The 15,396-nt window shown below is 57.0% G+C and overlaps 2 protein-coding genes across 2 annotated transcripts; one reads left to right on the forward strand and one right to left on the reverse strand.

Annotated features, from left to right (window-relative positions):
* Positions 1–76: 76 nt before the first annotated feature.
* Positions 77–3,361, reverse strand: PLPP6 (phospholipid phosphatase 6). The gene is made up of 2 exons (XM_033067337.2): positions 2,797–3,361; positions 77–829 (listed from the first exon to the last, which is right to left on the reverse strand). Exons 1-2 carry the CDS (start codon positions 3,197–3,199, stop codon positions 459–461), a joined length of 774 nt encoding a protein of 257 aa, XP_032923228.1. The 5' UTR covers positions 3,200–3,361; the 3' UTR covers positions 77–458.
* A 329-nt stretch (positions 3,362–3,690) lies between these two features.
* Positions 3,691–11,054, forward strand: LOC116999974 (protein FAM78B). The gene is made up of 2 exons (XM_033067167.1): positions 3,691–3,954; positions 5,515–11,054. The coding sequence occupies exons 1-2, from the start codon at positions 3,692–3,694 to the stop codon at positions 6,035–6,037; spliced, it is 786 nt and encodes a 261-aa protein (XP_032923058.1). The 5' UTR covers position 3,691; the 3' UTR covers positions 6,038–11,054.
* The last annotated feature ends 4,342 nt before the right edge of the window (positions 11,055–15,396 follow it).

Raw genomic sequence — 15,396 nt, forward strand, 5'->3', positions numbered from 1 at the left:
GCATAACCACCCTGAGGAGAGACCCCTGTGGGTCCCCTCCAGGCAGGTGCTGTAGAGCAGGCTGTGCAGGGCATGCTTATGACAGCAGCATGATCAGTGTATTTATAGGATACAGATACAGGGGTGATTGTAGAGAAACCTCTGCAAAGTCACAGCTACCACATACACCATGGGCTATTGCAGGTGCCCAGCAAGAGCATGCAGATTCACAGTATCAGCAGTGAGCTGCCAGATGGGTGTGCTGAGCTCCCCACTCTCTGCAGAGACTGCTTTTGGTCACCAGAGAACAGTCAGCGCAGACCCTGCCTGACAGCACAGCACCAGACGTCTGAGTGCAGGCCCCGGAGCCCGCAGCACCGCTCATGGAGAAGTCTTGGCCAGACTGATGTGGTTTAGGATGCCAGTTTAAGTGCCAGGATCCCCTCCCTGTGCGTGCTCAGCCCTGCTTTGTGCCGCAGTCAGTGGCTCCAGAGCGCGAAGAGGGCGGGCGCGGTGGCCGGGGACAGCCAGCAGTGCTCCACCACGCCGTAGAGAGCGTAGCCCAGCAGCAGCCCGAAGAGCACGTCCGTCATGTTGTGCCTGCCCAGCATGACCCGGGAGATGCTGACGATGAGAGCCCAGAGCACCACGAGCACCCGCAGCGGCACAGCCAGGACCAGGTGGCGCAGGACGAAGCGGCAGACCAGAGCGGCCCTGGTGGCGTGGCCTGAGGGGAAGGAGTACTTGTCCACTGAGATGGTGACGAACATGTCCATCTTGTTGTGCGTGGGCCGCGGCCGCTTGACGAGCCCCTTCACCACCGCCACCATCACCAGGTCCAGCAGCAGCGCTGGGAGAGACAGGAACGGGGTTACTGAAAGCACAACCTTCAGCTAAAGGAGCCAGCAGTGCTGGGAGAGACAGGAACAGGGTTACTGAAAGCACAACCTTCAGCTAAGGGAGCCAGCAGCGCTGGGAGAGACAGGACCAGGATAACTGAAAGCTCCCTTCAGCTAAGGGAGCCAGCAGTGCTGGGAGACACAGGAACAGGACAACTGAAAGCACAACCTTCAGCTAAGGGAGGACTCTGCTGTCAAAGCTGCCTGAAGGTGATGTTTTCTCCCGTGGCTGGGAGAGCACAGCATGCAGCTGCTCTTGGCCTTGTGGAGCAGAATGAGCACATCCTCAACCTTTGCTCCTCTGCACACACCCCTCCTCCACCACCAGACCCTTGGCCTGCCACAGCCCACAGGGCTCTGCCCATTTTCTCTCTGTGTAAAATCTGATCTTGCCATGACTCTGGGCTCAATCTGCTGTTTAATCTGAAGGCAGCAGAGTCATTAAGTCCCCACAGCTCCTTTCCTGGCAGTGCTGACTCTGCATTGCTCTGTCAGTCCTGGTGACCGGGGTTAAACTGACTGGGTGAATGATCAACCCACTCCACTCCAGCACAGGTCAATGGGAAATGCTCAGAGTTGGTGTGGTGCCAGGGCTCCTGGGGTCTGGCTTTTTCCTTGCTGCTAGGGGAAAAGTTAACCCTGCTTTGGTTCTCAAGAGATGAATAAAGGATAATTTATGGTGGCTTGCCCCCTGAGAATAAAGGCGTTTTGACAGAAGAGGCAAAGCACCTGTGATAAAGTGTTCAGACAGTATTTGGCAAGAGCAGCTTCTCATGTAGGGCAGAGGGTGCTTTCTCCATCCCTGTTAACTCAGCTTAGCACAGCACCCCCAGCCAGGGCTGGTTCTTGTTGTGTAAGACCAACTTCTGTTTGTCCTAAGACTTGCTTCTGGACACCAAATCTTTTGGTCACTTCAGTTCATTTCCTCCGGTTAATCGTTTAAGAACAAATTTTTTCTTTTCCCCCCCACATGTAAAACTAGATCAATGGCTTTTTCTCTTTCTACACAGGATCTGGGAGATTCACGTTGGACATGAGGGAATCCTCTTTCCCCACATGGGTGCTGCAACCCAGGAACAGATCCCCAGAGAGGTGGGTGGCTCTTGCCCAGAACACAAGGCCCTGATGCTGGGACAGATCTCCTTGGAGCAGAGGTTAGGCTGAAGGCATCCAGGTTCCTTCCCACAGCTCTGCTGTAGGGCTCTAATTTAACCACGTGCTGCTGCAGGAGAAAGATGCACAAACCTGTGTTTCCCACCAAGCAAATTTCAATTCAAATTCTAAGCATGAGATCCTAATTATTTGCAACTTAATACAAGAACAAGGAATTGAAAGGAACAAGGAATCTGAAAAGATCTGGTGTTCTGGAGCTATTACAGTTTCTAAATAAGCAAAAATGAATGCCCTTAAATACACCTAGGCTACTCTGTGTGTATGTGTGTGTGAGATACTGCACCATGCAAAATGAAAATTCGTGCTTTAAACCAGGTTTCCTCACTGGTTGCTACAGAACAATCCACAAAGGCATTGCCTGCAAGGAGCCAAGGGTGAATGTCTGTATGCCAGAGCAGCTTTTCAGGGAATGTGCTGTGTCTCAACACTAGGCAGCTGCACCTGGAATGAGCTGCTTGAGGAGCTGAGAGAGCTTTCAGCCCCCAGAGCGTTTTGTAACCGCAGGAGCAATTTTAGCTGTCGGGAGTTTCCCAGTGCGTGGTTGCACCTGTGAAAGATGAGTCGTGCTGGTGCCACCACGCCTTTAAGCTGCAGGGTCACTCCCACTGCTGCAGGCATCCCAGATGAACTCGCACAGGTTGCTCAAATCCAGCCGGTGCTCTCGGGGCTTAGGTTTACCCAGCTCTGCCCCATCCCTCGGGTCCCCCCTCCCCTGCACAGCCCCGGGGCGAGCCCCCCGCCTCACCGAAGAGCAGGTTGAGCAGCACCTCCCTGGCCGCCGAGCTGTCACTCTGGCAGAGCCCGTAGAAAGTGCCGAGCAGCCAGGGGATGCCATGGCCCGACACCTCGATGACCTTCATGAGGGGGCGGGCGCTGCCCCAGGCCGAGCCCTCTCCAGCGCACACCCCCAGGCGCTTGGAGGCCCAGAGGTCGATGGCGAGCAGGGAGCTCAGGGCGATGCCCACGAAGGACGGGTTCAGCTTCATGCAGTCCTCCTCGGGCAGCGGGGCGGCCGCGGCACCGGCGGGCTCCCTGCGGCGGGAGGGGCTGTCGGGGGCGGCGGGCCCGCGCTGGCTCAGGGACAGGAACTCCAGGCGGCCGCCGCTGCCGCCGGCGCGTCGTTCGCGGCTGCTCCGGGGGCTCGGCATGGCAAAGGGAGGCGGCCTGCGGGAGGCGGGCGCCGGTCACCCGCTGCCGCACCCGCTCGGGACCCAGCATGTCACCCTGCCCGGTGCCGCTTCCCTCTCCCCCTCCCCGCGCCCTGCCCGTTATCCCCGCCCCGTGCTACCGCACCGCCGGGGCGCGGTCCCCCGCTCTCAGCGTGTCCCCGGCGCGCCCCCAAGGACGCGGCGGGTGCGGCGTGCCCGCGCTTCCCCCGGTACCGGGCGGTGCCGGCGCCGCTTCCGCTTCCTGTTCCGCTTCCCCCCGTGACGCGCCCGGCGCGCCCCGCCCACCGGCGCGCACGTGCCCGCCCCGGCCGGCGTACGGCGGCCGGCGAGGGCCGGAAGGGACGCGGCGGCGCCTTCGCCCTGCCGGCGCCGGTGCGGGCGCCGTGCGGCGGGCGGCGATGCGCGGCGGGCGGGCGGCGGCGGGACCGGCCGCCCCCCCGGGCCCGCGGTGACGGCGGCTCGGCCGCGGCCATGGGGTGCCTGCAGAGTGTGGCCTGCAAGGCGCGGGTGCGCCGCGAGCAGATCGTGGTGTCGGACGTGTCGGCCACCATCGAGCCGGCGGCCACGGCCATCGAGGAGAGCTCGCCGGTGGTGCTGCGGTACCGCACGCCCTACTTCCGCGCCTCCGCCCGCGTCCTCATGCCGCCCATCGCCCGGCGCCACACCTGGGTGGTGGGCTGGATCCAGGCCTGCAACCACATGGAGTTCTACAACACCTACAGCGACCTCGGCGTGTGAGCACCGCGGGCGGGCCCGGGGAGCGGGCATGAGGGCACGGGGGGTCCGGCCGGGCCCGGGGAGACGGGCATTGGGGCACGGGGGTCTGGGCTGTGTACGGCGTGGGACCCCTGGGGCGGGCACCTGCCCTGCTTCCCCCGCGGCACTGGGAGCTGCATCCCCGGCATTGGGAGCTGCACCCCCGGTACCGTGTGCTGCACCCCCGGCATTGGATGCTGCACCCCCGGTACCGTGTGCTGCACCCCCGGCATTGGATGCTGCACCCCTGGCATTGGGTGCTGCACCCCCGGTACCGTGTGCTGCACCCCCCGCATTGGATGCTGCATCCCTGGTTTTGGATGGCGCACCCCCGGTACCCTGTGCCGCACCCCAGCACCCTGTGTGCCCCTCTACCCCACCTCTGCAGCCACAGCCACGCACGGGCAACACCTTCACCCCGACCCCTCTCCCTGACCCCGCAATTCCTGCTCCTCGCCCCCCCACAGTGGCTCCCACACCATCCCGCTGGGCTGGACCTTGCCCTTCTGAGGGCTTTGCAGCCACTGCCTCCCACCAAGCATCGCTGCTTTGGGGCTGGGATGTAAGCATGGGCAGTGCTGGGGGAGTTACCCCCTTGGCTTGTGTTAGAAGAGGGAAAGGTTGCAATGCTGGGCAGAAGTGCCAGCCAAAAAACAGCCTTTCCCAAGGCTGAGCGTGCAGGTGGCTTGTGGGGATGCCGAGGAGCAAAGCTGTCGGCTCTGTATCCGTGGCTTCTACCTTTGGAAAGGGATGATGCAAGAGGGGAGCTGTCCAGAGGGGTCTGTTCTGCAGCTTGCTGGTCTGGTGGGCTGCTGCTGGTGCCACAGGTCTGTGGGTGTTTGGGGAGCAGCAGGTCCTTGTGCTGCCTGCCTGCATCCTTGTATCATGATGGATTTATGTGCGTGAGGCACTTGGGGACATTGGAGTTAGTGGAGGGCATAATTTGGAGGGATGGCAGAAGTGTGGCCCCAGCCCCTCTGCTGCAAAGCTGCTCCCTCGTTGTTGCCACACAGGCCTTGCTGTGGCCACACGGTGTTGGTAGCTTGGCCAGCAGCAAAGATTTGGGCTGAATTCCGCTCCCTCCTCAGCCATATTGGTGGGATTTCATCGTGCCAGTAGCAGGTGTAATTATGGGATTTAATTGTTGCGGGTGTCTCTGTATTTAAGGCGTAAAAATCACAAACCTCCTGTAGGAGGGGGCTGCTGATGGGCTGGGCCAGTGCCCTGGTCACAGGGAAGGCTGTTCTCCAGCACAGGAGCTGATTAAGGAGAGAGTGACCCCACAGAGACTCAGCAGTGGGTTTTGGCCCAGTCGGTTTAACTGCAGGTTAGTTAAAATGGCATTGTGTCAGCAGGGCAAGGGCTCAAGCTGGACGTGCTAGTCTCAGTAAAGGAACCAAAGCTGAATTTGTTCTTCAGGTTGTCCCTGAGAGTCTGCTGCAGGCAGGCAGAGGGTCCCTGTGCTGCTGGCTTCCCCATCCCTCGCCAGGCACTGTTGGTGCCATTTCCTTGCTCATCTGTCTCTTCCTCTTCACTAGGTCAAGCTGGGAGCTGCCCGACCTGCGAGAAGGACGAGTAAAAGCCATCAGCGACTCGGATGGGGTGAGCTACCCCTGGTATGGAAACACCACAGAAACCGTGACCCTGGTTGGGCCCACCAACAAGATCTCCAGGTTCTCGGTGAGCATGAATGACAATTTCTACCCCAGTGTGACGTGGGCCGTCCCTGTGAGCAACAGTAACGTGCCGCTGCTGACCAGGATTAAAAGGGACCAGAGCTTCACCACGTGGCTCGTGGCCATGAACACGACCACCAAGGAGAAGATCATCTTGCAGACTATAAAGTGGAGGATGCGAGTGGACATTGAGGTGGATCCCATGCAGCTGCTGGGGCAGCGGGCACGGCTGGTGGGCAGGACTCAGCAGGAGCAGCCACGGATCCTCAGCAGGATGGAGCCCATCCCACCCAACGCGCTGGTGAAGCCCAACGCCAACGACGCCCAGGTCCTCATGTGGAGGCCCAAGAGAGGGCAGCCCATAGTGGTGATACCTCCCAAGTAGGGCGTGCAGGTGAGCGCCTGGGTGCCCCCAGCCCCGCTGCAGGCGAACAGGGTTTCCGAGCCAAAGCAGACCTCTCGGCTTCTCCTGCCTTTGTTGTTGTGGTTGGAAACGTGGCTCCTCCTCGGTCAGAAATAGAGCCTGGCTGGCACGAGGGTGCAGAAGAGGGTTTGCTGAGCTGGAGGATTTCCCAGGAAGCAGAATGGAGTGTTTGCAGCTGGCACAGAGGCTACCTGACGTAAAGGACTCGCCTTTCCTTGCGGGGCAGTGCGAGGAGCAGGAGTGTGGTTGAACCATGCCCGTGGCAGATGCTGTTTCCCACCCAGCTGGAGGGAGAGGAGAGGCTGCTGCAGTGCCCCATGTCCCTGCTCTGTCCATACCTATGCATTTCAGATGGATAACCCGCCCTGGGATGGGAGCAGGCAGGAGGGCTGGCAGTGGGGTGGGAATGGGCAGTGCTGGGGGGCAAGCAGAGCCCGGTGCTGTTTGCTCCCCGGGGAGCAGGACACGTTTTGCATGCGTCTGGGTGTGTTTGGAGTAGTCGTGAGTGTAGGAGATGCCGTAGCTCTTTTCCGTCTTGGAGTGAGGTCTGAGGGCAGGTTAGATGTCCTTTTGTTTTAAGGTGCACTGAGTCTTTGCAGTTGCTCAGCCTCCCCTCCCAAGTCCTGCTGGCCCTTCTCTTACAGAAGCAGAACGGATTCTCAGCCGAGTGAGGAGTGGGGAGCGGTGCCATTCCCCCAGCCCAGGTGCTCAGTGTGTGTGGGGTACACAAGCCAGCTCAGAGGTACCCCTGGAGTCACTTTGCTTCACTGCAGACCCCACTCCCTTGCTAGAAGTTGGGTGCTTGCTTGTTTTCCGTGCAAATGCTGGCTCACATGGAGACCTCTTCCCCAGCCACCCATGGAGCAGAGGGGCTACTGGCTGGGCCACCAGTGGAGGGGACTGCACGCCTTGTGGTAACTCCCCAAGCTCTGTGGAAGGCAGGGATGTGAGTGGAGGCTGTTGAGGGCAGGCCTGGGTTTGCCTGGGAAGGAGGAGGTGAATGTGCTGCCTGCTGAGCTTGAGAGGGGTCACAGGGGGATTTATTTGCCTTTCTCCTCATTCCTTGCTGCCTGGATGGCTGGCATCAGCTGGTCCATGGGGCAGCGGGGTGCTGGGGCAATTCCCAGGATCTCACCCCGGAGCTGCAGCAGAGGCTTAAACCATGGTTGTGCTGCTGCTCTGGCTCCATACTCCTGGGCAGCTGGTTACAGCTTCTGCTGCTTTCTCTGCTCTCTCCTCCCCAGTGTGAGCCCTGCAGCTCCTCCAGCTCGAAGCCCTGCCTTCTTCACTCTGCAGGAGGGATTGGCTGCCCTGGGGATGCAGGTCATTCCCGGGACATTCCTGCTGGGAAGGTCCCACGTGCTATCCTGGGGAGGAGCCTGGGTGACACTTCTGTGCACAGGGGCTCTTGAGGCATCTTAGACCAAAAATCCCTGTGAAATCCCCGTGCTATTTATTGCCCTCAGTAGTGTTTGCTGCTGATGCAGTTCTTTATTTATTTTTTGTCTGGGAGCGTTTCCTTTTGACGCCTTGGCTCAACATTTCCCTGTGCCGGGGCCGCTCCTGCTCCTCCCGCCCGGCCTCACACCGGGCTGGGAACCTGCTGCTTTCCGTGCCTATGTGGGGGTTTATAGGGGCTGCAGCCTTGCTGTGGGGCAGCTTGGGAGGGAGAGAGGGCTTTGAGCTTTGGTTTGCTGTGTTTTCTCCCACAGGGAGCTTGCTGGTGTGGGAAGATGTCCTGCTCTTGTGAGACTGTGGCTTTGTCCTGGTGTGGGACTGATGGCAGGTTTTGCCATCACTGATGTTTTGTTTCTCAAAAAGTGTGTGTGGAGAGGGGTTAGAAACTTGAAATACAATTTTCCTTAAGGACTGGGGGAGGAGGGGTAAGTACCTTTTGGTTTGAAGTAGGGCAGGTGTATACTTTTGACCCAGGGGGACAAAAACATATCTGGCAGCATCAGAGTTAAAACACCAGAGGAAGAGGTTCCCCAAAAAACAGGTGGCTCCCAGGGAGCTTCCTGCTGGGAGAGGATGCTGTGTCCAGAGGCTGTGTGAGCCAGCTCCCCAAAACCCATGGGAAATGGCTGCATGCTGCTGTCAGCCTGGGGAGCTGTCTGGGAGAATGGGAACACTGCTGGAGGGGGGCTGTTGGACTCATTGACACCTTTTGGGATTTGCTGGCCAGTCTGAGCCACTGAGACAGCAGTAGCTGAATTTCTGTCCATGAATGTCTGCAACATCCTGGTGCCAGGGTGAGGCTCTGTGCCTGGCTGTAGCCATGTGCCTGACCCCCCCAGGGCTGCTCCAGCCTGCAGGCAGGTGTTGGCTGAGCCCTGGGGCCATGCCTGTGTTTTCACCTCTCCAGGCTTCTGCCAGACTTCCATCCCTGCTCCTCTGAGGCTGGATTTTTTGCACTTAACTCAGTTTGGTGCATGGGTTGTCTTTGTGGGCATTTCCCCGTTAAAAAAGAAAGGGGAGAAAAAAATTGCAAAAATTGTTTGCAAAGAAATACGTGCAAGCAGCATTTCCAGAAAGGTGCAGGCATTTTGCATGTTGGCAAAAGGTGTTCACACCAGGGTGGAGGTGGAGCTCTGGGGCTGGTGCTGCTCAAAGGAAGGAGGGGAGGTGGTGGGGGAGAGCTCCCATGTGTGAGTCTGAGTTTGGCTCATTCCCTGTGGCTGGATGAGCACTCAGACCCCCATGGGATGCTTTCCCTGCACCCCCCTTCCCCACCAGCACCCTGTTATCTCAGGGAGGGGCAGCTCATGGAAATGCCCATCCTCATGCTCCCCATGCCCTGAGCCTCGGGGTGCCCTCAGCCTCCTCGGGTCACTTATTTATTTATCTATCTATTTATTTATTTATTTATTGGTATTTATTGACAACTGGAAGTGGGGGGTGGGTGGGGAGGGGTAATTTCTGCTGCACAGTGGGGGCAGCTGGGTCTCCCCCACACACCCAGCCCCCCCTGCATTTTGGGATGCTGCTGGGAGCACCTCTGGGGAGGGATGCCCCACGCTCCCATCCCCTTTTTGAGAGGGAGAAAAAAGAAGGGGAACCACAGTGGTGCCTGCGGGGAGGGCACCCTGTGTTCCTCCCCTCCCTGCAGGAGCTTGGTGCTCCCTCCTGTGCCCATCCCTGTTTACTGACCCGGCCTCCTGGCGCTTCTCCCGCCGGATTTGCTGTTTCCAGAGGGCGGGAGGAGCCAGGATGGATGAATGTCACTACTGAGAACAGACCAAACCAGGTATTCTGCTGCCGCGTGGGGAAAATCAGAACGAGAGGAAAGCTGGTTTTGCAGAGTGCCTTAAACACAAATGACTTTACCGAGTAGGGGGCTTGGACTTCTGTCTCTGGATGTTATTACCAACTCGAAAAGTGTTGCATTTTACTTCTCTGGGATTAAAAGAAAACTACTCGAGCTGTACTGGAGCCAAAGCTTGTGTTTGCTTGAGTCTCTCTGGCTGGTTTGTACCTCTGGGGCCACGGCAGCACCGTGGAGCAGGCAAATTGAATTACTGGCATTTCAATCAGCCCCTGCCTGCCTCAGCAGTGGCACCAGTGCTTGTCCCTGCTGGCTTTAAGCCCTTGGGTCTGCTGACAGGGTTTGCTCCACTTTGTCCTGCCTTGCAGTTGGCTTCTGTGATGTCCCAGAGAGGTTGTGCTGGCCCTGCAGTGCCCTTCCCCAGGGCATGCTCTGAGCAGGCTGTTTGCACAAAGGTTGCTGTGGGGCTGTGTCCGTGAGCTTCCAGAAAATTGGGCAAAGCTTGGAGGGGGCAGACATTCCTTTTTCCCTTAGGAAACCAGATCAAAGCAAGGGAACAGCAAGAGACCCAGGAGTTCATGCAGCCCAACCATGGGAACTAGGAAAGCTGTCCAGCCTGATAAAGCTGAAAAGCTACACAGAAAACAACGTGTTTCTTTTTTGAGATTGTAGATTCCCCCTCCCCTTTCTTGCAGAGTGGAAGAGCGAGAACAAAAGTCAGCCCAGATACCAACTGTTCCCATCTTCCAGTCAAAATAATTCATGGGAATAATATGGAATTTCATAACGAGAGTTCATTTAAAAGCCATTTGGGGAAATACACCAATATTCACTGCATAGGCAATTAAAGATTAATAACCCCTTTTTTGTGGGGGGAGGGATAATGAAAGAGGGTTGTAGGTGTTGCCTGAGGTTTAGCCTGAAAGGGGGATCTCATTGCATCTGATGCACTGCTCACCTTAAACATCAAACCTGCCAGTCCCCACTTGCTGGGAGGGTACATTTGTGCCCCAAGACAGCTGATTTCTTTAACAGCTGCTCCTTTTGGGTGTTGCTGGCTGTGCTGGGCATTGAGGGATGCTGGCAGCCACCCTACGAGCTATTCAGTGAGCAGCTTCCTTTCCTACTGTTATATTAAAACATTGCTCATCTCCTGACAAATCCCTGAGATGGGGGTGTGGGAGAGCAGGCAGGAGTTTGCACAGCTCCTGTCCTGCCTGCTCATAGCCAAGGGCAGGCCAGGCTGAGGCACATTCTTCCTTCCCAGCAGGGGAAGCACGAGTGCCTTGTCTGAGACCGTGTGCCCTGGGACAACCTGTCTTTCCAAAATGCCCTCCTTGCAGAGCAAGAACAAGGGCAGTTTGTGCTGCTGCCACCCCCCTCCAGAGCCTGGGCACAAATCCCAGCTGCATGGCCACTGTAAATGCTGTGGGGTGCCTGCCAGCAGAGACACACAAGGGACACTGCTGGTAGTACTGAAGGTCAGTTTATTTGCTTGATTCCCTCTTCCACAAAACCTGGAAACAATCACCTTCCAGCAAGACATGATAAAGCAGTTAAGAAGCGAGAGATTTGGCTCTGCAGCTCCTCCCCTACTCCTGGGACCAAAGGTTAGATGGCTGCTCTGAAAGGCACGCAGCAGCTCCCTGTCCCAGCAGGACACCCCTTCTTGCCACACCTCTGGGACAACCATGGCTGGGAGCAAACGGGACAGACACCACAGCAGGAGCCCTGGAGTCCCCACTGCTCTGCTCCTCTCAGCCTTGGAGGCAGGAAAACACCCGGGATTTAGTCCTGAGGGGGTGTGGGGGTGAAAGGGACAGGAGGGCTGGTTTAGTACTGCAGTGTGACGGACCAGGCTGTGGTTGTGCGGTGTCAGAGGGGCGGGAGCTGGGCTCGGGAAGGCTCGGGCATCCCGGCAGGACAGACGGACACACAGACGCCTCACTCTGGCTGCGGGGTGTAGCGCAGGTACTTCTTGCCCGACGGCAGCTCCTTGGTGAAGATTCCTTTGGGGAAGAGCTTCTTGGCTTCCTCCTCAGGTAAGCTGGGCACGACCATGACGCTGTCACCGGGCTAGTGGGGACAAAAGGGGACAGTGAGGAGCTGGCAGGGTGGCACTGCCTCCCTGTGAATGCCCAGCCCTTCTGCCCCAGCATGTCCCATGGAGCCAGCAGTGAGGGCAGAGTGGGAGCTACACCAGGAGATGTCCAAAGGGAGAGAGCTGTGCCATCTGCCAGCGGCATCCCACAGCCATGGCACTCCCATGGGGTAAGGATGGGGAAATGTGAGCCTGGCTGCCATGCTGCACAGGGCCTGCTCATCCATTCCTTTTGTTCAGGCACCCCTGGACATGTGGTGCTGGCTCCCCCTTGATTCCAAGCCCTGGGGAAAGGTCTGCTTTCCTGGCAGGTGGGTGAGCTGGCCCACCCCACTGGGAGCTGTGCTGCAAGAAACAGGAGCCTTCAGAGGCAAGGCTGCCTCCAGCTGCTGCTTCCCCCACCCTGTGTGTCCCCCTGCAAGGGAGGCTGGCTGCCATTTCAGTGCCTGGCTCTGAGCTTTGCCCTGCTCCTCACCTTCCAGTCCACAGGGGTAGCAACCTTCTTGTATGCTGTGAGCTGCAGGGAGTCCACCACTCTCAGGATCTCATCAAAGTTTCTCCCAGTGGTGGCTGGGTACAGGATGGAAAGCTTCAGCTTCTTATCCGGGCCAAAAACGAACACCTGAGTACAGGGACAGTGTCAGGGGCTGGGCACATTTGTCTGACTCCTCTGCTGGATCTGCTCAGCCCTGATGCTCCTTCTTTTCCTGGGAGCTGCTTGGTCACAGGTGTTGGGATAGGGGAGATTCTGTGAAGGGGATCTAGGGAATAACTGATGCCCAGGGAGTGTTTTTGCTCTGGGAGCTCCTGTGTCCAACACCAGCTTGTTTTGCTACCCGTGCCCTTGTAGGGGAAAGTCCAGCATATCAAGCACTGACAAAAATTAGTTTGGGATCAAGTGGGTCACCGTGACACAACCCATGGTTCCAGCCCAAGGGAGTCATCCCAGCTCCTGAGGATGGCCATGCCCATCCAGGCAAGCTGCCCACAGCCCCAGGGCAGGATGGCAGGCATGGTCTGTACTGCTGTGGGGTCAGACTCTCACCACACGAGCAGTCAGGGGCATCCCGTCCTTGTCCAGCTCGTCGGGGTCCAGCATGCCCAGCTTGACGGCCAGCTCCCGGTTCTTGTCAGCAATGATGGGGAAGGGCAGCTTCTCTGCAGGCTGGTCCCCGTTGTAGGCATTGATGTCCTGCAGAGAAAAAGCCATGGCATGTTCCTGTGGCACCACCACAGAGGCAGAGGCCAGGCAGAAACAGGAGCTGCAGCTGCAGGAGCTCCTGACTTCCTTGGCCCCGAGGTCTCAGCACAGTCAGGGGCTCCTGGCCTTCCATGAAGTTTCCAGAAAACAGGTTACAAACCAGAAACCTTTGAGCCAGGCTGGGCTGTGCCTTGTTCTTGAGGGTCAGTTCTTACTCACACCCCATGGAGCAGCTGCTCTGCCCAGGCAGTGGGCACAAGGAATAGGGAATTCCTGCCTGTTTTAGTGACACAGGGAGGTTTAACCACCTCTCACTGAGAACTGTGTCCCTCTGCCAGCTCTCTGCTAGCACTGCTGACAGATGTGTGGGTATCACCTGAACTGGAGTGTGCTCCTAAGGAATTGTTTCTCTAGGGCAGAGCAAACCAGCAATGCTACAGCTGACAAAGGAAGGTCCGACACTCCACTCTTGTGCAAGGGACCAGTTCCATTCAGTGAGTCACTCACAGCTTACTTAACTAAAGGCTCCCAAAAAAATAGAATGGAAGCCTGAGTGCAAGTGCTGGGACACTGCTCACTCCTTTCTGAACCATGCCTGGGACAGAAGAGAAAACCATTCCCCTCCACAGCCCTGCAGGTACATGTGACCACCAAACTTGTGACCACCAAACTTGTGACCATGGTTTATGAGGTTCTTCCCTATACTAGTCAGAACTGCTTCACAAATACACACCAAAAAAAAGTATTCTGAGCATCTCCAAACCTGGTCTGGACTTGACCAGAGCATTTAAGTTATCCCTGGAATCTGCAGTACCACCCTCACAGGTCACACAAAGCCCCAGAAGCACAGGCAGAGCAGCTGCCAGCATCAAAGCAAGTAGAATTCAAGGTTCCTGCCCCAGAACAGGGCAGTCTGTTCCTTCCCCCCCTTTTCATGCTACAATACTGACTGACAGCCTCCCTGGCACTGCTGTGCTGCATTATCAGCTCAGCTGATAACCTCCATGTACAAATTTTTCTGCCTTCTCCAGGCTTTGAATGTGGGGGAGCAGGAAGGGCACTCAGGGTTGGAAATGCTGCTCCTTGGCAGTGCTCAGAGCACACCAACAGCAGCAAGAGCAGTCAGGCCCTGCACCCTTCCTCAGCCCCCTGTGGCTTGCTGGTGCTGACAGAAGGGGCTGGAGCCCTGCCCCAGCTGCTCTGGATGCTGCAAGCAGGTCAAGTGGTGCACACGTGGCCAAGCGTTTCCTTTCCAACTTTTCTGTTTGCTTGTTTTGTGTCACCATGGCTCTGCAAAAAGGGGCCATTGATCTCAGCTGGGTTGTGGTCAGACCTGCCTTGGAAGGAGGCAAAGAATTGGTCCTGCTGCCCTGAAAACCTGCCTTGTCAGGGACAGGGATAAGGGACATGGAAAGGGACAGGGATAAAGGACTGGTACATGGAAGGAACGCAGAGCTGGAGAGTTCAGCTGAGGAGAAATGCTGCTGAATGCTTCACAGAGTCACAGCAGGCTGCAGATAGGCACCAGCAAATGAGAGTCACCCACCCCTCTCTCTTTAGAGCACGGGCTTGAGGATGAGGAGGGTTTCTGAGAAGCAATATCTGAACCCTATGGACTGTGACTCGTTCCAAAATGCACGTAATTTCATGACCTGGGGAGCTCTAGAAAGCAGCCTCACAAAACACACTCTGTGTTGCAATACAACACCCACAACTCCCTTCCCTTGCCACTAATTTTCTTTCCAGAGTCCAGGCTGAAACCAGACATCCCTGGAGTGATTTGTTCACCACCGACTCACCAAGGTGCAGGTATCAGTGGCCAATATTTCAGAGTATCACTGAAACCTCTGACATGCACAGCATGTGCCAGCCAGGCCTGCTCTAGGAGCTCAGGCATTCATCCAGCCCTTGGAGAAGCTCCTGACCAGGGAGGTTGGAGGGTGGGATCAATCCCTGGCTGAGCTACAGCTCCCAGACCTGGAGCAAGCCTCTGTTTTTTGGCTAGGGATGGCTAAGAATAGCTGTGACATCTCTGGCTGGAAAGCACAGCCTGCGCCAAGTGACACGAGGATTACTGGCTCTGTCCACTGAAATTTGGCAGCAGAGCAAGCAGAAGTTTCTTTACTGCTTCATGCAGGATTTCAGCCACCCCTCTTGCCCACCTGCTTCCTTGCAGGCTGTGCTCCAGGTAAAAGCAGCTTCATCCAGAGAGAAAGCAGAGGTGTGTTTGGGAATGCTGCATAGAGAGTTCTGCCAAAAGTTCTGCTCACTCCTAGGGCTTCTAAATTTAATCCAGTGAAGCACAGGCTGCATGGAACACTCCAGCTATCTGTGGATTTGTTCTCACTAAGTGGATCTTTTGCTCTGGAGGAATTTCACCTGGTCCTTTCTGACAGGTGCTGAGCTGACACTTCCAAACCTCTGTCTCCAAGGCTTCTGCCAGGCTCACAGAAAGCTCACCACAGCTTGGATCACTGCCCTTTTTCCAGAAGGCTTTCCTGCTCTGCCTCCCCTCAGCCACCATCAAGAGGCTGTTCTGCAACTTCTCCTGGCTTCATCTGAGGTTGTGCTGAATAATTCCACAGGATCAGCAGAGTCAGCTCGTGGTTCATCTCCTTTTCAGATCACCCGAGCCTGCTGAACCCCACACCCTGAGAGAGCTCAGCACTTCCCTCCCTTGATACAAATTACTGCTTTTCCTGCAAGAAACAGCCTGCCCTTCACAGAGCTGACTTCATTGGAAAGCTTCTTGC

This window comes from Catharus ustulatus, chromosome 9 (assembly GCF_009819885.2).
Source record: "Catharus ustulatus isolate bCatUst1 chromosome 9, bCatUst1.pri.v2, whole genome shotgun sequence".
Classification (NCBI taxonomy): Eukaryota; Metazoa; Chordata; class Aves; order Passeriformes; family Turdidae; genus Catharus; species Catharus ustulatus.